General features: G+C 49.5%; 1 protein-coding gene across 3 annotated transcripts in view; it reads left to right on the forward strand.

Annotated features, from left to right (window-relative positions):
* Positions 1-23100, forward strand: part of MSTO1 (misato mitochondrial distribution and morphology regulator 1) — a 255728-nt gene that overhangs the window by 81893 nt on the left and 150735 nt on the right. For 2 of the 3 annotated variants that reach the window (XM_086947417.1, XM_086947416.1), the window contains exons 9-14: positions 1189-1341; positions 2452-2583; positions 14372-14553; positions 15379-15474; positions 15631-15746; positions 16360-16863. In XM_086947417.1, the coding sequence (XP_086803543.1) occupies positions 1189-1341; positions 2452-2583; positions 14372-14553; positions 15379-15474; positions 15631-15746; positions 16360-16592 (912 nt within the window). In that variant the 3' untranslated portion in view covers positions 16593-16863. Of the gene's footprint in view, positions 1-1188; positions 1342-2451; positions 2584-14371; positions 14554-15378; positions 15475-15630; positions 15747-16359; positions 16864-23100 lie in introns of those variants that run through there. The other variant, XM_086947418.1, reaches the window with a different exon arrangement.

Consider the following 23100-nt stretch of genomic DNA (forward strand, 5'->3'; position numbering starts at 1 on the left):
CTGTAAGGTGATATCTAGGCTAAGTACTGGCCAAGAGCAACTTGTCGGCAACATTACCATATTGGAATTAAAAATGCCGGAGAAATGCTGTACCCATGATTCCTTACCTACGTTTGAGGTTAACACAGGGAATTTATCATCTTTTAAAAAAGGGCTGTTTACTACTGTCCAAAAAAGAGTACAATTTTTCGAAACAGCCGCTAGATCAAATCTCTCCCAAGCTTCCTCTCGTAGTTCAGCTTTCCTTTGCTTAAGAGCTAAATTATAGTCAGATCTGAGCTTGGCTACAACCGTTTTGTCTCTAGGTTTGGTGGATAATGCCTTTTTTAAGGTCTTCAGGGCCACAGTACATGCATTATTGAACCATCCCCTGGCTTTATTGTTAATATTTCCAGCAGCCCTAGTAAACTTACCACTAATAAAAACATTGATTTTAGTAAAGTGAATAATACAGGCCTCCATATTTGACTTCTCATCAATGATTGATGTAATGTCATTTGAGCAGCATGAGATAATGCAATTAGAAGTTACTTCAGCTTTATCCCCAGCCCACCTTATTCTAAATCCGTTCGGCCTATGTACATCAATGTTTGTGATAGGGCTACTATCTGGAATTATGCAAACTTTCCAAAACCTAGTTTCAATAACAAGACAGTTATGATCACTAACCATATAGTCTACAACCTTGACATCAGAACTAAAATGAGCTAGTTCGGAAGACATACAAATAAAATCAATTACAGTGTTCGCCCCCCTCCCTACAAAAGTTGGCAAGCTATCACCCTTCCCATCCTGCTCAATCTCTAGAACCTCCATATCATAGGCGAGTAGGAAGGAGTTCAAAGTTTCTCCATATGTATTGTGTGGGAAATGTGTAGCTGGCTCTCCAACACGGTTCAAAGTGCCACACAACTTTTGATTAGAGAGAGGGCAAACAGAAATATTAAAATCTCCAACATATATGAGCTCAAAAACTGTATTAGAAGCTTTCATCAATTGTTTGATTGCGATGTCTAATTCTAAAATAACCATGTGTCTGCTAGCATCAAAAACATTATGATTAGCACATTTTTGAACTAGTGTCCCACTTTCAATCAGAATGCTGAGGATTGTAAAAGGGCCTACTCAACCAGACTATTTTCTTTTGTACACTTTGACTCGTGTTCTTTGTTTTCCTTCTCATTGCAGAGTCCAGTGAAGGAGGTGTACCGGTTGCTGAACAGAGTGTTGGGCACTGTCGCACTATCCAACCACAGCTCGCTCTTCTGCCCTTTGTCGCTAGCAGGAGGCCTTGGACGGAGGCCGGGGCCATCGCCTCTCTTCCCAGACCTGCTGTATGATGTAAGTAGGAGGTTGGACTGAATGCAGTCCAGCTATAGATGAACCACTTCTGACCCCTATAGCAGCCAGTGCTGTCCCTTGAGCCAGTTACTGACCGCATAGTTAATACTTAAAACGGATGGAGGAAAAATATGTTCACCGAGATAGATAAATGCACCAGCTCCTGTTACTCTGGGAAAAAAACACAAATATAACTTTTTCTGATTGGCTTAAATACTTACACCAAACCCAACTTTCATTACCCTGTGGGACTGAAAATACATTTCTATTTTATGGGATCATCCTCTGGGTCCCACACTGTGCTACCACATTCTTTTTTCCTGTCACATCACCTTTTAATGATATCTCTCATCCCATGATATCAGCCATCTTGCAGTCATGTCGCAACTACACTTCTCCGTTAGTCTGAAGGCATGGCTTGATGTCACTTCCTCTGGTATCACTGGACTCTGTTTCTCTTATAAACCCCGACATCCAACGTACAGGACACTGGGGTGCTTGATGTGCACTATAGATGGTGCCGTTCACCCGCAGAGATCTCGAGTAGCTTAATGATGTGGAATCTACGCAAGCCTACCCTTTGCATGGCCTAATAGAAAGGGACCCTCATTTGAGTGCAGTACAAACACATTATTTGTTTATTTTAAGGTTTTTAGATTCTGCCTGTATTTAACAGGTCTACAATGTATTAAAAAGATAAAGGTTCCTTGTGCAGCTACTCTGAGTACATTTTTCACAATACAGCTCTTTCCCATAACATTGGTCGGCCAAAGACCGCCAAGCTTTCCCTCTTAGGATTTGGTGCACAAGAGGCAGGAAAGAGTCACCCGCCATCTTCAATTACTCTTTCCACCTGCCTTCAGAATCTGGTACTGGGTGGAGTCATTGGCAAATAAATTAAATAACAGTACAACAGAAAGAAATATCTTCTCCATAGCCCTTTTTCTTTAAGCCCAAATTACTTTGCCTTCATATTGGCTCATTTCCCCTAGGGCTGCATAAATAAACCCAGTGAGGAATTATTTTCCTTCCCAGAGGCAGACAACGGCAAATTAAGTAATTCCTGCACTGCAGATTGCCCTCTCATAACAAGGCGCTTATTTCCTGCAGGCATCACTAAACTACCACAGCAGCGCAGTGCTGGCCACTGCCCTGGAGAACCTCAGTATCCCATACCGACTACACCAGTCGCTGTTGACCATGGGACAGCTGGCCGACGGACTAAACTTCTCCGGAAGGAAGGTGAGTGTATTTCCCTCCACTGCACAATGTGTGTGGGCTTCACATTGCTGCAGCAGATGCCACTACATAGAATCCACTTCATGTAGTTAAGCCAAACAATGTAGTTAACAACTTTCAGTACCAAAACATGATCTGTAAATATGCATTAAACCTACCCATTATCCTAAGCTTAACTTTAGCATTTCACACTTACCACTAACCTTCACCTAAATCTAAATCCACCTCTTAGCCTATTGCCTGCCGAGCCCTGAACCTCAGCCACTCCGCATTTTTATTTTGCTTCTGACTGACCCGTATGCTACTTTTAAATCTACCCCTAATAAACCTTAATCCGAACACCAAATTTTAGCCTAAATCTAAACCAAACTACTACTCAACCCTTAAACCTAACACGTCAGTGCCATTGTCAATGTAGTGAAGTCGATGCAGAGGATTCTGCCAGTGGGATTCACCCATGGGTCGGGTGTGGAGGTTTAGGTCTAAAGATGACTCTGGGTTCACTCAGTTCAGCACAGCAATGTTAGGCCTGTTTGCTTGTAGTTGGTCTGGCCTATCTCTCTTGATATTTTTGGGGCTGTGGGATCAGGTTCCCACCCACCGGTTAGAAGGAGGAGTAGAGCGTAATTGTAAATTACTTCCATGATATATGGTGTTCCTTGTTCTTGCCCTCCCTCCTTCAGGTTTAGCAGGAAGTTAATTTGTGGATGCGCCACAGTCCTGGTCTTGTTCCACCACTAGATAACTTACTAAACCCAGCCAAACTAAAATGAACATGATCTCCCAATATAATAACTTTCAACAGATAAGTTGAAATATTCAAGAACAGTTTCTTTCTTACAAGAGAAGATTCTACAGTGTTTACAGCCTACTAGTATGTTGTTCACACTCTTGCTTATATATATATATATATATATGTTGGACAGGCCACATGAAGGGCCCGCTCCCCCTCTGCCCGACCAGGCCCGAGCCCGGTCCCTCAAGTGTTACACACCACCACTCCATGTTTTCCGTCCCCTCCGGGACCCCTGCCTCTGAACATCTCGACCTCTTGGGCCCGATCCCCTACTGGCCCGCGCGCCCGACCTGGGCGCCATCTTGGACACTGCACCACGAGGCCGCGTGGCCTCCGATCGACCCTAACCCTGGGCCTGGCCAGGCCTCAGACATCCCGGCACCACCATCCACCCAGGAGGTGAGCGGACTACTTGGCAGGTCAATGGGAGAAAGAGGTGTCGATGGCTCTCCCCCGCCAGGTACCGCTCGCCCCCAGCCTCCCCGGGCGCTGGCTCCACCCCCCTGCTGGGTGGCTGGACTCCCTCATCCTGGACCCCCCGACCTCCAAGTGCGAGGGTCCGGACATCAAAGGGCAACAGCCCTATAACTGAGGCAGCTCCAGAGCAGGAAGGCAGTTGTATCCTGGAGTCGAGAGACGCAGAGAAGAACTCATCCTTGACGGACTACTGGCGCTGCCGTAGCCCTACCTTGTGAACTATCGTCCTGCCTGCTGGCGCTGCCGCAACCTCCGTAAACCTTCATCGTCGTCGGGACCTGCTGGCGTGGCCGCGGACCGTTTGTACCACCATCTTCATCGGGACCTGCTGGCTCCGCCACGGACCGTCGCTACCTTCAACCATCTCGGGACCTGCTGGCTCCGCCGCGGCCCGACCATCTAGAACGCCGAGCTCGAGGATTGAGAGCTATCCATCCACTCAATTGGTAACAAGACTGTCCCGCTACCCCTTTTCCCCACCAGAGACCTGAACCGAGGGGACCCCTGAGTCCAGACCTCCTTGTATCATTTGACCGTACTCGAAGAATTGCTGATAAAGTATCGTTTAACCTTATCCTTGTGTGGTGTCCGTCTGTGGGGGGGAAGTTACTTGTCTGTACGATCGCTGGAGACGGCTCTCCCTGGAGACCTCTCCCCTTATACTCGGCCGACCCTCCCGGTCCGTCTAACATTGGTGGCCAGCGGCGCGATCCGAATCACCGCATAATCGTACAGAGAGTAGCTCACCCCACGACGAAATCACGATGACAACCAAAGAAAGCGGATCCACCGAGAAATTTCAGATGGAGAAATTGGAAGAATACAGCCATCGTGAATTAAAACAATTCTGCATCGAACTAGGTATCGCTACCACCGGTCTAAGTACCAAAGATGATTTCAAGCAGGCCCTGGAGTCCTGGGCAGAAACCGGGGCCGTCAGACCCCCGGACCAAAATATCGCAGCAGTAGAAAAAGACACCGCGGCTCCCGAGGAGCGAAGAACGGGCCTCTCGCAAGACGAGATCCAGGAACGAGAAAGAACAAGACTACATGAACTAGAAATGGCCCGGCTCAAAATGGATGGTGAACTCAAGTTGGCCGAACAGAAACTGAACTTAGAACATCTGAGGCTCCGAGAAGAAAGAGAGGAAAAACAGAGACAAAGAGAGCTCGAGGAAAAAAGACTGGCATATGAACATGAGCGCAAATTAGCTGAGATAGACTTACGCAAGCAGAACAAGGAATCAGGGGCGACCGAGCAACCCCGCACCCCGGGAGCAACAGATAAGAAGGTACACATCCCCAAGGATGTCGTTCGAGAATACTTCCGAGAGGACGACATCCAACAATGGTTCAAGGCCTACGAAATAGCTATGACCTCCCACCGGATCGATCGAAGCGACTGGGGAGCCGGTCTATGGGGGAGATTCCTCAATGAGGGCCGCGATGCCCTGCTACAGCTCCCGGACCATCTGATGACCTCCTATGACCACATGAAAGCGGCCCTCCTCACCCGCTATGGGCTCACACCCGAGATGTACCGCCAGAGGTTCAGAGACTGCACCCGCATCCCGGGTACAACTTGGGTGGAGTACGTTAACTATTTCAGCAGAGCCTTCGAGGGTTGGATCAAAGGAAGCAATGTCACAACTTACGAACAGCTCTTCAATCTCATGGTGTGGGAGCATCTGTCAAACAATTGCTTCATCGAGCTCCGGCAGCACCTCCTCGACAGCAAATTGACTGATCCACGGCAGCTCGCAGCCGAAGCTGACCGGTGGGAAATCACCAGAGTGGGCCGAAATGGGTCCTATGAACAGAACCGAAACCACCACGGTCAGCACCGTCCCCGAGGAGGAGGAGGAGGGGGCCAAGGAAGAGGAAGAGACAGCACTCCGGCCGCCCCCGCTGCCAGCACCACTCCTCCGGCCAACCGGGGCAGCACCCCGGCACGACCGGGATATAGGGCCAATGTCACGTGTCACCGATGCCAGCGAGTCGGCCACTACGCAAACGACCCGAATTGCCCACAGAACCAGAGCCCGAGACCCCGCCAGGTGGCTGCTGCTGCCCTGGGGGAAGAACAGATCTCCGAGGAACAAGAAGAATATGAGCAAGAATATCAAGAATGGGAGCCAGCCGCCATGGCTCTAGCCTGCTTAGGGGGGAAAGACATGGTCCCGCGGGTCCCCCTACCCGCTAACACCCGGAAGTACAGTCAATGGGTGAGCATCAATGGACGCCGGGCCGAAGTCCTCCGTGACACCGGGGCCAGTGTAACAGCCGTCCGCTGTCACCTGGTGACCCCAGAACAGTTCCTACCAAATAATCTCTGCCCTGTCCGTTCAGCCGATAACTCGGAGAGTCTGTGTCGGATGGCCTGCGTCCCTTTCGAATGGGGAGGAGTCTCCGGCATGTTGAAGGTGACGGTCCGAGATGATGCTCCCGTAGACTGCCTCCTGGGGAATGACCTTGAAAGCTCTCCGTGGGCAGCCGTAGAACGAAGAGAACACCTGGGGATGTTGGGCATCCCGGACTGGGCGTGCGTCACCACCCGGTCCATGGCCGCCCGTGCCAATCTCCGACCCGAGGAACCTGAATGGCCGGCGCCTCCTCCCCCGGTCGCTCCAGTAGAAGACGCCGACCGTGCCGTCCCCCCAGAACCAGCTCAACCTCCGGACCTCTCTGGCCTCGACCAGTGGCATCAAGAGGGGGGGCCCACACAGGAGCAGTTTCGCCAAGAGCAGAAGACCTGTCCCTCCCTCGAGGGACTCCGCCAACAAGCCCTCGCCCAGAGCGCAGGGGATACCTCCGGAACACATTGGGTCTATTGGGACAATGATCTGTTATACAGTGAACAAAGGATCGCGGAGTTGGGGGCCAGTCGAGTGCTAGTGGTGCCCCTCCGTTTTAGAGACTTCTTGCTCAATCTGGCCCACGATGTCCCCCTGGCTGGGCACCTGGGTCAGGATAAAACTTACAGCCGCCTAGTGACCCACTTCTTCTGGCCTAAAATGAGGAATGATGTACTCCAGCATTGCCGATCTTGCCCCACGTGCCAAGCCAGTGGGAAGAGCGGCCGCAAACTAAAAGCCCCCCTGCAACCATTTCCAGTGGTCACCACCCCGTTCGAGAGGGTCGGGATAGACATTGTGGGGCCCCTGGACCCCCGTACAGCACAAGGACATCGGTTCATCCTGGTACTGGTGGACCACGCCACCCGCTACCCCGAGGCTGTTCCCCTGCGAACTGTGACAGCCCCGGTAGTCGGCCGGGCCCTGATGGGGATCTTCTCCCGTGTGGGCTTCCCCCGAGAAGTCGTCAGCGACAGAGGCACGAACTTTATTTCAAAATATATGAAGTCCCTCTGGCAACAGTGTGGGGTCACCTACCGATTCACGACCCCCTATCACCCTCAAGGAAACGGACTCGTGGAGCGGTTCAACCGCACGCTCAAAGGGATGATTGGGGGGTTGGAAGAGCCCCTCCGTCGCCAGTGGGATGTGCTACTGCCGTGCCTCCTCTTCGCATATCGAGAAGTCCCCCAGAAGTCCTTCGGCTTCAGCCCGTTTGAACTGTTGTATGGACACCCCGTACGGGGGCCGCTCAGCCTAGTCAAGGAAGGCTGGGAAATGCCCCCTCTAAAGAACCCTCCAGATGTCTTCAAATACCTCCTAACCCTCCGCAACCAGACCCGACGGTTCAGGGAGATAGCGAAAGCAAACTTGGAGGCCAGTCAAGAGGACATGAAAAAGTGGTATGACCAAAATGCCTCCTCCATCGAATTTGAACCCGGCCAACAAGTATGGGTAATGTCCCCCACCGAACCATGCGCCCTGCAAGACAAGTGGACGGGGCCCTTCAAAGTAGTCGAGCGCAAGGGCCCTGTCACCTATCTCATCGACATGGGATCTTCACGGAACCCCCTCCGGGTCCTCCACGCTAATAGACTGAAACCCCATTTCGTGCGTTCAGAACTCAGCCTCCTGATGGCCACAGACAATGGAGCCGAAGAAGACTCCGAACCCCTCCCTGACCTCCTACGGACTCGGGAGAAAGACGGCTCCGTGGACGGGGTCCGACTCTCGGAGGCCCTCACCCTGGAACAACGCCAAGAATGTCGAGACCTTCTGCTGCAGTTCGCCAGCCTGTTCTCCCTCACCCCAGGTGTCACCCCCTGGTGTGTGCACGACGTGGACACGGGGGACAGCCCCCCTATCCGCCACCGGGCCTACTGCGTACCAGATCGGGTACGGGCCTGCATCCAAGAAGAAGTAACCAAGATGCTCACGCTCGGGGTCATTGAGCCCTCAGACAGCCCCTGGGCCAGCCCAGTAGTACTGGTCCCCAAAGCAGCCACCCCCGGCACCACACCGGAACTCCGGTTCTGCGTCGACTACCGGGGCTTGAATGCGGTCACCAGAACAGACGCACATCCCATCCCCCGGGCAGATGAACTAATCGACCGCATGGGAGCTGCCCGCTACCTCAGCATTTTCGACCTGACGGCGGGCTACTGGCAGATCGGCCTCACACCCCGGGCCCAAGAACGATCTGCGTTTTCCACTCCTGACGGCCATTATCATTTCAAGGTCATGCCCTTCGGCATGAAGAATGCCCCAGCAACGTTTCAGCGACTCGTTAATCAGGTCTTGGCCGGACTCGAAGGATTCAGTGCCGCCTACCTAGACGACATCGCTGTATACAGCCACCACTGGTCCGACCACCTCCACCACCTCCGAGAGGTGCTACAGGCCCTTCAGCAAGCTGGCCTCACGATCAAGGCCAGCAAATGCCAGATTGGTCAGGGGTCCGTGACCTACCTCGGACACCAGGTGGGAAGCGGCCTGGTGGCCCCTCTGCAGCTCAAGATCGCCGCCATCCAGTCCTGGCAGCCCCCCATCACCCAGACCGAGGTACGCGCCTTTCTGGGACTCACGGGCTATTACCGACGGTTCGTGAAGGACTATGGTAGCATAGTGGGGCCCCTCACAGAACTCACGTCCAAAAATCAACCAAAGAAGGTCAACTGGACCCCAGATTGTCAAACAGCCTTCGAACAACTGAAGGCCGCCATGTGCTCCGCCCCTGTGCTCCAGGCCCCCGACTACAGCCGGGAATTCGTCGTCCAGACGGATGCCTCCGACCACGGCATTGGGGCGGTCCTGTCTCAATTGAACCCCGAAGGCCTTGATCAGCCAGTGGCCTTCATCAGCAGACGACTCCTGCCTCGAGAACAACGCTGGAGCACCATCAAGAGGGAGGCCTTCGCCGTGGTATGGGCCCTCAAAAAGCTCCGGCCCTATCTCTTTGGCACACACTTTCGGGTACAGACCGATCATCGACCCCTGCAGTGGCTGATGCAGATGCGGGGGGAGAACCCAAAACTACTACGTTGGTCCATCTCCCTACAGGGGATGGACTTCACTGTGGAACATCGACCTGGACAAGACCACGCCAACGCGGATGGCCTGTCACGCTTTTTCCGCCTCGACGAGGAGAGTCCCCAAGAGGATGGGTGACTCTCCCCGCCTTCAGCTGGGGGGGACGCATGTTGGACAGGCCACATGAAGGGCCCGCTCCCCCTCTGCCCGACCAGGCCCGAGCCCGGTCCCTCAAGTGTTACACACCACCACTCCACGTTTTCCGTCCCCTCCGGGACCCCTGCCTCTGAACATCTCGACCTCTTGGGCCCGATCCCCTACTGGCCCGCGCGCCCGACCTGGGCGCCATCTTGGACACTGCACCACGAGGCCGCGTGGCCTCCGATCGACCCTAACCCTGGGCCTGGCCAGGCCTCAGACATCCCGGCACCACCATCCACCCAGGAGGTGAGCGGACTACTTGGCAGGTCAATGGGAGAAAGAGGTGTCGATGGCTCTCCCCCGCCAGGTACCGCTCGCCCCCAGCCTCCCCGGGCGCTGGCTCCACCCTCCTGCTGGGTGGCTGGACTCCCTCATCCTGGACCCCCCGACCTCCAAGTGCGAGGGTCCGGACATCAAAGGGCAACAGCCCTATAACTGAGGCAGCTCCAGAGCAGGAAGGCAGTTGTATCCTGGAGTCGAGAGACGCAGAGAAGAACTCATCCTTGACGGACTACTGGCGCTGCCGTAGCCCTACCTTGTGAACTATCGTCCTGCCTGCTGGCGCTGCCGCAACCTCCGTAAACCTTCATCGTCGTCGGGACCTGCTGGCGTGGCCGCGGACCGTTTGTACCACCATCTTCATCGGGACCTGCTGGCTCCGCCGCGGCCCGACCATCTAGAACGCCGAGCTCGAGGATTGAGAGCTATCCATCCACCCAATTGGTAACAAGACTGTCCCGCTACCCCTTTTCCCCACCAGAGACCCGAACCGAGGGGACCCCTGAGTCCAGACCTCCTTGTATCATTTGACCGTACTCGAAGAATTGCTGATAAAGTATCGTTTAACCTTATCCTTGTGTGGTGTCCGTCTGTGGGGGGGAAGTTACTTGTCTGTACGATCGCTGGAGACGGCTCTCCCTGGAGACCTCTCCCCTTATACTCGGCCGACCCTCCCGGTCCGTCTAACAATATATATATGTATGGCTGAACAGTTATTCTTTAAATTATGTAAATTAGGTCTGATTTATATTATTTCTTTGAAAATATCAACTTTATGATAGTTAGCTGGATTTTTATCTCTTAATTTGAGGATTCATGTAATAATGACAAATATTAAGATGTTGTGGTAATTATACCGATATAACAATCATCATTTGTAGGAGAGTAGGGTCTGCTTTTCTATGGTCACCCCACTTTTTGCTTTTTTGCTTCACTGGTTTTCGACTTAATGTGGCTGTGGGCCTGCTAATCAGACCCACAGCCCAGCTGTTCTCTCTCTAAAATTCACTACAATGCACTTTGGTTGCATTACCAATTGGATATTGGATCACCCTGTGAGCCCCTGTACAGTGTACCATAGGTACCCAGGACATAGGTGTATCCAAGGACTACCAGGGGCTGCAGCATATCTTTTGCCACCCCTGGCTGGCCATTCAAATCGACACAACTGGCTGATCATTCAGCTGGGGCAAGGTGGTGTAATCACCCCTGGCTTAGATATAGTATACCTATATCTAACCTTATGTCTGGCCACATATACACCTATAACTCACTCCTATGGCAGGCCTTAAAAATCCTGGAGGCAGAGTGTTTGGTTTTATGTGAGATGGTGCTCTAGCATGAGCTGAGCCTGTCTTTAGCTTTCTGAACCATGTCCCTTAGCTGTTTTGGGATATTGCCATACCATATACTCTTAAGTGCATTATAATCCTTGTGGTTAGATGCTAACTATGGTTTGGCTTTATCGAAACATGTCGAGTAAGGTGTCATACGATTTGGAATACTACCCCCTCGCCAGTCGTGGCAACGGGGGTAGCATTCCACCCTTCTAGAGGGAGAAGACATACTGTTCTAACTATTACCGGTTAAAGTTAACCAGAGCCTCAGCATCACAAAATGGATGCTGCTGCCACAGACAGAAGTCTGACCTCCTGCTGCTGGGAGTCCTTCCAGCGAGGGAGGCTTGGACAATAGGTTTCCTGCCTTGGGAGGTGCTAGCACCACCCCAGAAAGGATTTTGTGTATTGGGACAGGGAGGGCTCAAAGGATTGAGACATGCCCGGGGCACACAAGGTGTCCCATGCATAGTCCAGTTCAAACCGATGCTGGGGCTTCCCTGCCCCAGCGCGAAACTGGACAAAGGGAAAGGGGTGTAACCGCCCCCTTCCCTGGTCCCACCCATAGGAGGGACCTAGCAGGTAATCCAGCCCCTAAGATCAGTATATAGGTAGGAGCTGAGTCACTAGGACTTTAGATTATCCTGACTGAAACTTTGAAACGAAACTCTGGACCTTCATCACTGTACTTTGGAAGAAGACGACTGAAGAATCTCCCTTGTGGTCAAGGAGTGACCACCCTGCACAAGCAGGCACCATCCAGCGATCGACGACTTGCTTTTCCGCCGCCTCTCGCCGGAGCCCGAGCCCAGAGCCTGACGACAACCGGATTCCCAGACATCCAAGAGCCCGAACCACAGTCCCTGCAAAGCTGAGACCTGTGGAGGCGACGAGGGACGTGGGACCGGCCATCTTGAAAAGTATGCGACCTGCTAACTGTGCAGCCCCCGAGGCCTCCTCGAAGCTGTGCATTGGGGATTGAGAAGCCCCGGACAGCATCTGCACCGAAGATCAGCCCTGCACACTCCATGAGTTCTGCGTGGGGCCATTTTGCATTTTCCTGCTCGACGCGTCTGCCCGGTCACTTGCCCGTTGGCTAGTGGCCATCTTGGCGACGAATACGAGAAACTACACCGCTGGTCTGGTTGCTCCAGACTGGCCCCTGCTTCCCTGAAAAGAAGCAGTCCCTCAGACCTTGCTGGTCTGAGTATGAAGCCTACATCGATTCCTGCGTGGGTTGCCTTTGCCAAGGCTTGTTGCCTCCAATCTTGAAGCCGACACCGCCAACAGCGAGAGCCTTTGTGGGACCGCTTGTGACTCCATCCTGGTCGTCGTCAATGACTCCTGGACTGCGTGGCTGCAGAGACAAGCTTCCCATCAGCACCTGATCGCATCCTGACATCGCCTGGTTCCACGCTGGTCACTGGCTAGTGACCCAGACTCTGTCCCCTCTGCTTTCAGGTCCTCTACATCTTCGATCCACCCTTGGATCCACCCGGACTCTTCTCTTCTGGCCGCCTGCAGCATCTTCACTCCAAGGCTCCATAGCTCTCCACAACGAAACCCGACACACTTTTGAACCTGTGCACCCGCTTCCTGTGGGTTAGGTAACACGAGTACTACGGTGCTCCTGTAGAGGTTTACATCCCTAGTGTCCTAGTTTCAAGTGGTTAAGTTCTATTCCAGTCGGAAGGATCTTAATTTTTTAACCTTATAACTTTTACGCACCCATTGACTTCAATGTGTACACTCGTGTGCGTTTAGACCCTGCACACTCCTCCTGTGGGCCTCCTGCTCCCTAACTATTGTTAGCTCAGTGTAGCCCCAGCGATTCCCAAGGCCCTAGGACTTACCATTGTTCGTGTCGTGGTACTTATACAACTTTTTTAATATATGGTTTGACGGGCCACCCCGCCCTATCCATAATTGTGCAACTTTTGTCTATTCTATTAAGTTACTTGTTTTGCGCTTGTGCTTCTGTGCTCATAAAGAGTTCAGGTGTTTGTTTATAAATAAATACATATATATTTTCAATATATATCTTGTGTGGTGTCCTTTCATTTGGTATTAAAGGGATTTCATATGGTAAAACAGCTGGCTTCACATGCCCTCTTGAGTTTAGCTTAAGACTGCTTTGTCCATGCTACCCCTAGGATAGCTGGTCTATAATGTTGACTTTACAACCATCACCATAAGGGTTGTTTGGACTTGTGCAAGATGCTCACTAGAATAGTGAACATCATATACCAGGCCATCTTCTCACATCATTTATTGTTAAGAATGAAGCTGGTATTTAGTCGATGAGTAATTGATAGTGTCCCATAATAATTTTGATTTGTAGCAGTTGATAGGTATGCCTGGTTTCCAGTGATTTTAGGTTCTCCTTACCATACAATGTTGTCCAAATTAACCATTTTGATGAAATGTCCAAAATTACAGTTACGGGTATGGAAACCTAATTAACAAGGGCTACTAAAACAAGCTGTTGTGCAATTTCTGGGATAATAAGAGGTGTATGTATGTATATATCCCATTATATTACATGCGTCCCACAACAAAATCGCATATCCATTGCAACCGCCTAACCACATCCCAAGTTAAGTCTGAGAATGTAGATATGGAGTTAGGAAGAGTAACTGAGTAGCATGGGAGGAAATGGGCCAGCCTGTGAAGAAGTGGGATGTGTAGAAGAAGTGGGATGTATAGAAGAAGTTGTAGACAAAGCACGCAATTGTGGCAGCGAAGTTGAGGCAAAAAGTAGAAGCCGCTCATGAAGACTGAGTTTATGGAGCGTCTTGAGGATGGTCACCTGTACAGGTGTCCAAACTGGAACACGGGTGGAATATATATCAAAAGGGTGGGATGTAGCCTGGAGAGACCCAGGAAGAAAAAGACTACAGGCAAAGCAAAATGGGTTGGCAGGGATGGACATAATGAAAGTGTGCATAATTATGGGAAGGAAGAGAAGAGGCAGCTGGAGGAAATTATCTGATAGATTAAGCTACAGAGAACTCCAGTATGCTTTCAAAATTAGGTGGGTGCTTCTGGTGTCTCTGGTTCAATCAAGATTTACTCATTGGGTTAACAACACCATTAGACCTGTGAGTCACAGCTTTGAGCCAAGGTCAGACACAGCATTTGATCATTGACAGCCATTGCAACAAGCACCCCTGAGTCAGAATTTCAGACCCAGGCGAGCCAGCGTTATTGGAAAGATTACATATTATCTGCAATCGCTTCTTGCGCAGTGGCGGGGGGAAGGGTCAGTGTGAGTGTGAACCCTAGTGTCTTTCTCTCACTTGTACGTTTTATCGTAGGTGGTGACTGCGTGGGGCTCCATGCCGTTCCCCATACAGGAGTCTGGCTCCCTTGCAGAAGCGCTGTGCAGCACCCAGGAAAAAGCTCCATGGCAGCCATTATCCTGCGTGCAGCAGACCGAGAGCCAGTGTTTTGCTCAGTCAGTGGTGCTGAGGGGGATCAGAAGAGAGAGCCGGAGCAGGTAAGCAGTGACAAAGCTGTATCTTTCTTTCTCCTTTCCCCACCTTTTGTTAATTTCTCAACTTTAAGGGCTGACTTTTCATAAAGATTGCATTCCACAATAAATGTGTACATTAGATTACATCAGCATCTTCCAACTAAATGGTACGGCCATTTTGTGCGAGATCTAGCTAGCCAGACCGCCACCCGGTTCTTGTAGTTGCCGGTGATCTAGCCACAAGGTAACTTCCATTTTTTCATGCCACCACTTAACTTGAACATGGAAAACATTTAATCTGATTGACAAAAATTACACATATCTAACTATTTGGGATCTCACAGTCCCCTAGTTTATACTCTCTTCCTGGTTGCATCTTTCAGTACAAGAATGTTAGGAACTGGAGAGTCATCTAATTCTTTGTGGCATGGCATTTCTTTCGTGTACAGAGGCTGAAATGATCTTACACTCTAAATTGGCCCGGGATCACTTTCCTTGGCATGGAGCAGTGAGACCCACTAGTATGCAGGTGTCTAGAAGGCCACGGCATGTGGATGCAAAGAGCTTTGAAATGCTTGCTATGAGGTGTAGCTTTAAAGTCAAAGATGTTTTCCTTTAGGCGCTGGCCCAAAGAAGGAATGCTTTGCCCCAGATGGATTGATGCTGGTAGCATCCACCCAAGTGCATCTTCTGTGCACATGTTCACAGTTTCAGACCCTGGGTTGGGTGTGTGCTTCTTGATGTTTGGACCATGCAATGACCTGCCCTGTATTGCTATGCTTTGTATTCAATGTGATGCCAGAAATACTTTACCTTTGAGCTGCTTATTTTCGTTCTCGCTTTGTGTAGTTTTCACCGTCGAGGGACTTATCCGCCAAGCATGTACCAAACTCAAGATGAGCTCCTGGAAGAGTTTTTGCATTCTCTGTACCCACAAACATTGGGGTTAGTACTGGTTTGTTGTTGAATATTTCCTGACTACAGTGTTTCTCTTGCTTGGTCTTACTCTATTCCTGGAGGACAACTCTTCTAATGACTACTTAAGATGGCTATTTTGATCTTTCTGGCAACCACAAGTGACAGTATTTTGTCTTCTGGCAGTGCCTCACATGTCGTCCAGAGTCCTGTCCGGGTGCGACCACCTTTCCCGCAGTTTTTCTCACCGGATATAAATCGGAATGGTTTCATCATCGAACACGCTCTCAACCCCCCAGCAAGTAAGGCTTCTCTTAAGTTTACAACTCATTCATGCACCAGGGAGCGGTGCTTCTTTGGTAATTGCTTCTGCATTAACTGCTGAATATGGGAATGTGAAGCTTATGTGGCCAAGGTAAAGTATTGCGTAGATTCTGATTATTGGCCTTCTTACAGTCTGCAAAGTTTTTTGCTTCTACATCTAGACACGCAATAGTTTTTCCATTCTACCTGGTAATAATTCCTTGTGAGAGCCAATTTGGGTTGATTACAGATACGCCATTTTCTCGTGAGTTAACCGCAAAACCATTTTGCTTGTAACTTTAAAACTGTATGTTGGTAATCCCGTTCTTGCATCAACTTAAAAATGGGAGGGTAGTGAAAGACCTAATTTTAGTTTTAAAGAACTTTAAAAAATCACAACAAAAATGTTTGCAAATTACTATAGAGTAAGTTTAGCATCTGTGAGAATTATGGGAGGCTCTCGAGAGAAAAACTTTGTAACCTCAGACACCCCTATTGTGAAAGAGCGAATCATTTGTGGCCTTTGGTTGGATAAAGGCACATTGTTTCTCAATCTCAAAAGCTTCTCTTTAATTAAAGTGAGGTTAATTGGCCTGTATGTTCTTCTTTCAGCAGTGGAGAGCATCCCGGTCTTGACATCGCTGCAGTCGTCCTCTGTGCTACAAGGCACTCTGCAGGCCCTCCACAATGAGGTCAGTAAACTGGATGTGAGGCGCTGGGACAGCTACTTCACAAGAGGACTTGAGCAAGAGGACTATCTTGAAGCTCTGCAGGAACTGAGGACAATGGCGCAATGTTACAAGGACAACCTAGGCCTGACTGAGTCGGCGGAGGACAGCGATTGACGCTCATTGGACAACCATCTTTCAATAGGCTGGTCTGGACATATGAAAGGTACTTAAAAAAGGAATCTGCTCAGAATCAGTGACTGGGTAACTACTCCAAAGAGCATGCGCTTCCTCTTTATTTATTACCATGTTGGGCTGCCCACATTGTTTCTGCCTTACTTGATTCACTGCTATGAAAAAGTCAAACTCCCCTCCTTCAGATATACTACAGAATTGCCAATGCTGTATTCTTTAATGTACATGTTTTTAATAAAATGAATATTTTTGGCAGACAGCCAGTTTCACAATAGCGGTGGCAAACAAGGGAGTAGTGGGGAACAAATGTAGCATATGTGTGATTACGTGCAACAGCCTGAGACTAAACCGGCCTTGAAAATTGGGGCCACCATCCCAGATTTCGTTGTCCTTAATTATCAGATCTGTGCATCGAGTGTTTTTTAACACGCTTTTATTTGTTGGGCTAGAAAAAGGCCAACCCAGGAATATCAGATAAAATGATGACATGGAGCTAATAAATGTATACTTCTTCCATAGAAACGCATATAATAGGTAGTTACCTGTAAGTTTTCAAACTTGACATTCATTGCTAGCCACATGCTTTGCAGTATTCTGACATCTGATTGGGAAGGCCACCAATTCTCAGAATACGGTGCTCTTTAGGAGTGCACAGTTGCCAGAATATAGCTGTGATGAGGCCCAGTGCAAAAAGACATGGGTGAGTCCTAAGTTCACAAGATGCATGCAGTATTTGTGGCAGTGTGACCCTAACCAAAGGGCAGCAAAGCACTGTAAAAGGGCGAAGTTACTACTGAAACGTGATTGAAAGGGTTGCAGTATTCCAAGAGAGGGGGCGGGGGGGGTTGCGCTGCGTCTGTAGTATGTCCACCGCACTTTCCTAAATATGAACTGGGTTGGGGCGCTCCTCCTGATGGATGCAGGGATGTTGTACCAAATTCTGTACGTAAACCGAGATGGTCTGTTGTCTCAGACAGTGAATCATTTGAAAAAAATAGCTGAGCAGAACCGCACACCTTTTCAGTGTCGTGCCGAAGACTTTAGTCTCAACACACCTTAACTGTGGTAGTGGAAGTTTTTCTGTTCCTACAAAGCAGAATCATACTCACCCCAGGTTATGTTAACTTGTTTAAAGCCTTCAGCCAAAACACACAACTTATCCCCCTAGTTGTATGATCCTCAGTGTGGCCATTCAGAGGGAAATGCACCCATCCCTACTTCCCTCATAGTTTCCAACTACAGATTTTTTTGTAGCTCAGCAGATTTTGCATACATGAGTTTCATTATAAGAAAGAAGGATATCATGTGAATCTATGAAAGATAGCCATGCACAAGATCTGTAGTTAGATGTAGGTACCCTTTGCCATTCAACACTTTTGTCGATTAACAATCTTGAATATATTTTAAAAGCAGTGAAATTATCATAAATAAATATCTGAAGGCAGGAATGAGGCAACCATTATGCGAACACACTTTGTAATAGCACCCGTCCCCCTTCCATCGCAGATCTAGACTTTATCTTAATGCAGTAATGTCTGGCAAACACACATGTAGACTTCCATGTTACAGCATTAAATATATCTTGCAGTACAATCCCAGCAAACAGCTACTGTGTATGCCATTCCTCTTGTAGAAAAAGCTCAAACTCTTCCACTGATAAATTTGTCTAGGGTCTTATGAGCAAAAACAATATAGGATACAAACCATTTGGAAAATCCTTGTTTAGACAGATGTGTTCCCATAGCAACCTATACAAAAGTCACTAAAGCTCTTTTCCATCTACAAAAGCTCTCTATTTGCGGACAATAACATTTCAGGCATCTCTTGACAAATGGAGACTGGAATAACCTCTCAGGTATCGCTGTAAGGTTCAGGAAAAAAAAGATGAATAGGAACGTTGCCTGGCGATTTGGATCAAAAGACAGTGGCACGATTATTGATAAAGTATTAGAAGCAAACATTAAGGTAAGCACATTTATTATTTTTTTGGGTGTTTTGGAAAGTAACAGTTCCCCCTTATATTAGAACACCCGCACTGCGCCGAAATATCGGCCGCAGTTAAGGTGTTAAATTCCACCTGGTATAGCACATGAATCACCACATTGTTGATTTATATGTGAACTCGTAGTATGTCCCCTAATATGCGTTGCTACTACTGCTAGTCATTTTGTAAACACCCACTATGCTGAAAGGAAGTACTTTGAATTGATAATGTTTGCCGCTCATCACAAACCGGGGTTGCTGTCTGTGCTTTGAGGGCACTGAAAGGAAATAAATACCCTGCATCCTTTAAGACTTTGGTTGCCAAGGAGTCGAGTTCTTGCAGCACTGGAATTCCATCTTGTGTTGCTGTCCTGAATGTTGATTGCAGAATACAGCTTAATGTCTTGTCGGTTTCCGGAATGAGGAAAATACTGAGTGTTCTAGGTGTGTCACCTCTTCTAGTGCTGCTTTTAAGCCTGGCTTGAGAGTGCAGCTGTCGCCTGACCTCATGTGATCAGCAGAAAAATAACCTACAGAAGTGCCACTTCGAGAGGGGTCTAGGTTCTGGCCACATGTTGTTTCTGCTGAGGACAGCCTCTGAATAAGCAGACGTTTGCTTCCACCGAAAGACCCTGCTTGTACTGTACTTTTGCCTTGTCTGGAAAGCTTATGCTTGGTTATGGAGGCATGCCTCTGAGAAATACTATAGGCCTGATCTGTTTGTTATGAAAGGTTACAACAAAGACTGACACATGTATCTTGTAAAGCATATGTTAAAGTGAATATGCATTTAAGGTTAGATTGTCATTACTCTCTATTCAATCCTGCAGGTGGGTTATTGTGGCACATGGGTTTGAATAGATTACAGAATTAAGTAAAATGTTTTGGTATTAATTACCCCCTCTATCAAACCAGGCCGACAGAAGATTTCACTTTGATAATTCAGTTTAGCCCCTTTTAGGAGGCAGTATTTTCCTTAGCCAACTGTAATGATGTACACGTTTGTGATGTTATGACTGTAGTCTGATGGGTTGCTTTGTGTAAAAACATTTGCTCAATACAAAAGGCCGGAATTATTATGGTGACAAGCCAAAGATAAAGACTTAGGATCTGACTGGTTCACTGGGAAACGTTATGCCCAATGCCATAGATCTGACCATTTTTTATTAAAAGTTATGACTGAGGCAGTAGGAATAGCTTATTTTTTATGAAAGGCATTTGTAAAAGCCAATAAGCTTTTAAAGGTGGGTTAAATTACACTCTTACATACTATATACAGGTATTTGGTTACATGAAATCTCACAGGTTATAGCAGTATGCAAGGTGTATTGGTCACGCACTCTGCCAAACTGCGGGTAGAAGATTTTCACAGTCATAATCATTCTTATGCCCTTTAGAGGGAGATTGAATATTGTTTTGTCAAATAAAACTTTGTACATATTTGTAATTTTCTTACTCTATGCAGTGTGGTTGCCACCTTATGCACGCTTCAGTAGGGCTGTATTGGTAGAGGCCATAGGCTTTTTGGGAAACGTTATGTCAGAGTCCATAGTTTGATCTGCTTATTATATAAACCTATGATGCCAGTAGGCCTTACTTGCTTATCGTGAAACACGTGTTAATAGGCTTTTAGTGGTGGATTATTGTTACTCTGTACAAACAACCAAGGTAGATACTTTGTTACAAGGAATTTCACAAGTACCGTGGTTGGCTAGGGTTTAGTGTTAGTGACCGACTCTTAAAACCTTTGACAACAGAGAATTTGCACTATGTTATTAGTAGATGGGCAATCTTAAGGGTAGGTTATATTGTTTTTACAACTATAATTTTGTACAGTTATAATTTTATTATGGTATACCTGATCTTTGCAGGTCTGGGTTGGTTAAGGTGACAAGCCATTGATGAAAGCTATAGACCTGATTGGTTCATTTTGAAGGAAAAATGACACACCTGGCAGACTAGCTCTCTTCCAGGGGAATCCTCATCATAGCCATAAGCACTGAATAGTCCTGCACAGGGATGCTAGATTTAATTTAACATTTTAAAAATAAACCAATTACATTAAGGTAGCCACCAAAGAGAAAAAGTTACAATAGACAATCTTCCATACTTAATTAAAAGGAAAAAGTAAAGCAATTGTTGGACAGGCCACGTGAAGGGCCGCTCCCCCTCTGCCCGACCAGGCCCGAGCCCGGTCCCTCAAGTGTCACACACCACCCCTTCACGTTTTCCGTCCCCTCCGGGACCCTTGCCTCTGAACATATCGACCTCGTGGGCCCGATCCATTACTGGCCCGCGCGCCCAGCCAGGGCGCCATCTTGGACACTCCGCCACGAGGCCGCGTGGCCCCCGATCGACCCAACCCTGGGCCTGGCTAGGCCTCAGACATCCTGGCACCACCATCCACCCAGGAGGTGAGCGGACTACTTGGCAGGTCAATGGGAGAAAGAGGTGTCGATGGTTCTCCCTCGCCAGGGGCCGCTCGCCACAACCTCCCCGGGCGCTGGCTCCACCCCCCTGCTGGGTGTCTGGACCCCTTCATCCCGGACCCCCCAACCTCCAAGTGCGAGGGTCCGGACATCAAAGCGCACTAGCCCTATAACTGGGGCAGCTCCAGAGCAGGAAGGCAGTTGTATCCTGGAGTCGAGAGACGCAGTGAAGAACTCATCCTTGTCGAACTACTGGCGCTGCCGTAGCCCTGCCTTGCGAACCTTCGTCCTGCCTGCTGGCGCTGCCGTAACCTTCGTAACCTTCATCGTCGTCGGGACCTGCTGGCGTGGCCGCGGACCGTTTGTAACCACCATCTTCACCGGGACCTGCTGGCTCGCCGCGGACCGTCGCTTCCTTCATCCATCTCGGGACCTGCTGGCTCCGCCGCGGCCCGATCATCTAGAACGCCGAGCTCGAGGATTGAGAGCTATTTTCATCTATTGGTAACAAGACTGTCCCGCTACCCTTTTCCCAATCCAGAGACCAGAATCGAGGGGACCCCTGAGTCCAGACCTCCTTGTATACTTCTACCGTACCTAAAGAATTGCTGATAAAGTATCGTTGAACCTTATCCTGGTGTGGTGTCCGTCTGTGGGGGGGAAGTTACTTGTCTGTGCGATCGCTGGAGACGGCTCTCCCCGGAGACCTCTCCCCTTGTCCTCGGCCGACCCTCCCGGTCCGTCTAACATTGGTGGCCAGCGGCGCGATCCGAATCACCGCATAATCGTACAGAGAGTAGCTCACCCCACGACGAAATCACAATGACAACCAAAGAAAGCGGATCCACCGAGAAATTTCAAATGGAGAAATTGAACGAGTACAGCCATCGTGAACTAAAACAATTCTGCATCGAACTAGGTATCGCTACCACCGGTCTAAGTACCAAAGACGATTTCAAGCAGGCCCTAGAGTCCTGGGCAGAAACCGGGGCCGTGGGAACCACCGACCAAAACATCGCAGCAGTAGGGAAAAACACCACGGCCCCCGAGGAGCAAAGAACGGGTCTCTCGCAAGACGAGATCCAGGAACGAGAAAGAACACGACTACATGAACTAGAAATGGCCCGGCTCAAAATGGATATTGAACTTAAACTGGCCGAACAAAAAATAAGCTTAGAGCACCTGCGTCTCCGCGAAGAAAGAGAGGAAAAACAGAGACAAAGGGAGCTCGAGGAAAAGAGGCTGGCGTATGAACACGAGCGCAAACTAGCTGAGATAGACTTACGCAAGCAGAACAGAGAATTAGGGGTGCCCGAGCAACCCTGCGACCCAGGGGCAACAGAGAAAAAGGTACACATCCCCAAGGATGTCGTTCGAGAATACTTCCGAGAGGACGACATCCAGCAATGGTTCAAGGCCTACGAAATCGCTATGACCGCCCACCGGATCGACCGAAGCGATTGGGGAGCCGGTCTATGGGGGAGATTCCTCAATGAGGGCCGCGATGCCCTGCTACAGCTCCCGGACCATCAGATGACCTCCTATGACCACATGAAAGCTGCCCTCCTCACCCGCTATGGGCTCACACCCGAGATGTACCGTCAGAGGTTCCGAGACTGCACCCGCATCCCGGGTACAACTTGGGTGGACTACGTGAACTACTTTAGCCGAGCCTTCGAGGGCTGGATCAAAGGAAGCAATGTCACAACGTACGAACAACTCTTCAACCTCATGGTGTGGGAGCATCTATCAAACAATTGCTTCATTGAGCTCCGGCAGCACCTCCTCGACAGCAAATTGACTGATCCACGGCAGCTCGCAGCCGAGGCTGACCGGTGGGAAATCACCAGAGTGGGCCGAAATGGGTCCTATGAACAAAACCGGAACAACAACGGTCAACACCGTCCCCGAGGAGGAGGGGGGGGGCCAAGGGCGAGGAAAAGACAACGCTCCGGTCGCCCCCGCTACCAGCACCACCCCCCCGGCCAACCGGGGCAGCACCCCCCCGGCCAACCGGGGCAGCACCCCGGCGCGACCGGGATACAGAGCCAATGTCACGTGTCACCGATGCCAACGAG

This window comes from Lissotriton vulgaris, chromosome 12 (assembly GCF_964263255.1).
Source record: "Lissotriton vulgaris chromosome 12, aLisVul1.2, whole genome shotgun sequence".
In the NCBI taxonomy this organism is placed as follows: Eukaryota; Metazoa; Chordata; class Amphibia; order Caudata; family Salamandridae; genus Lissotriton; species Lissotriton vulgaris.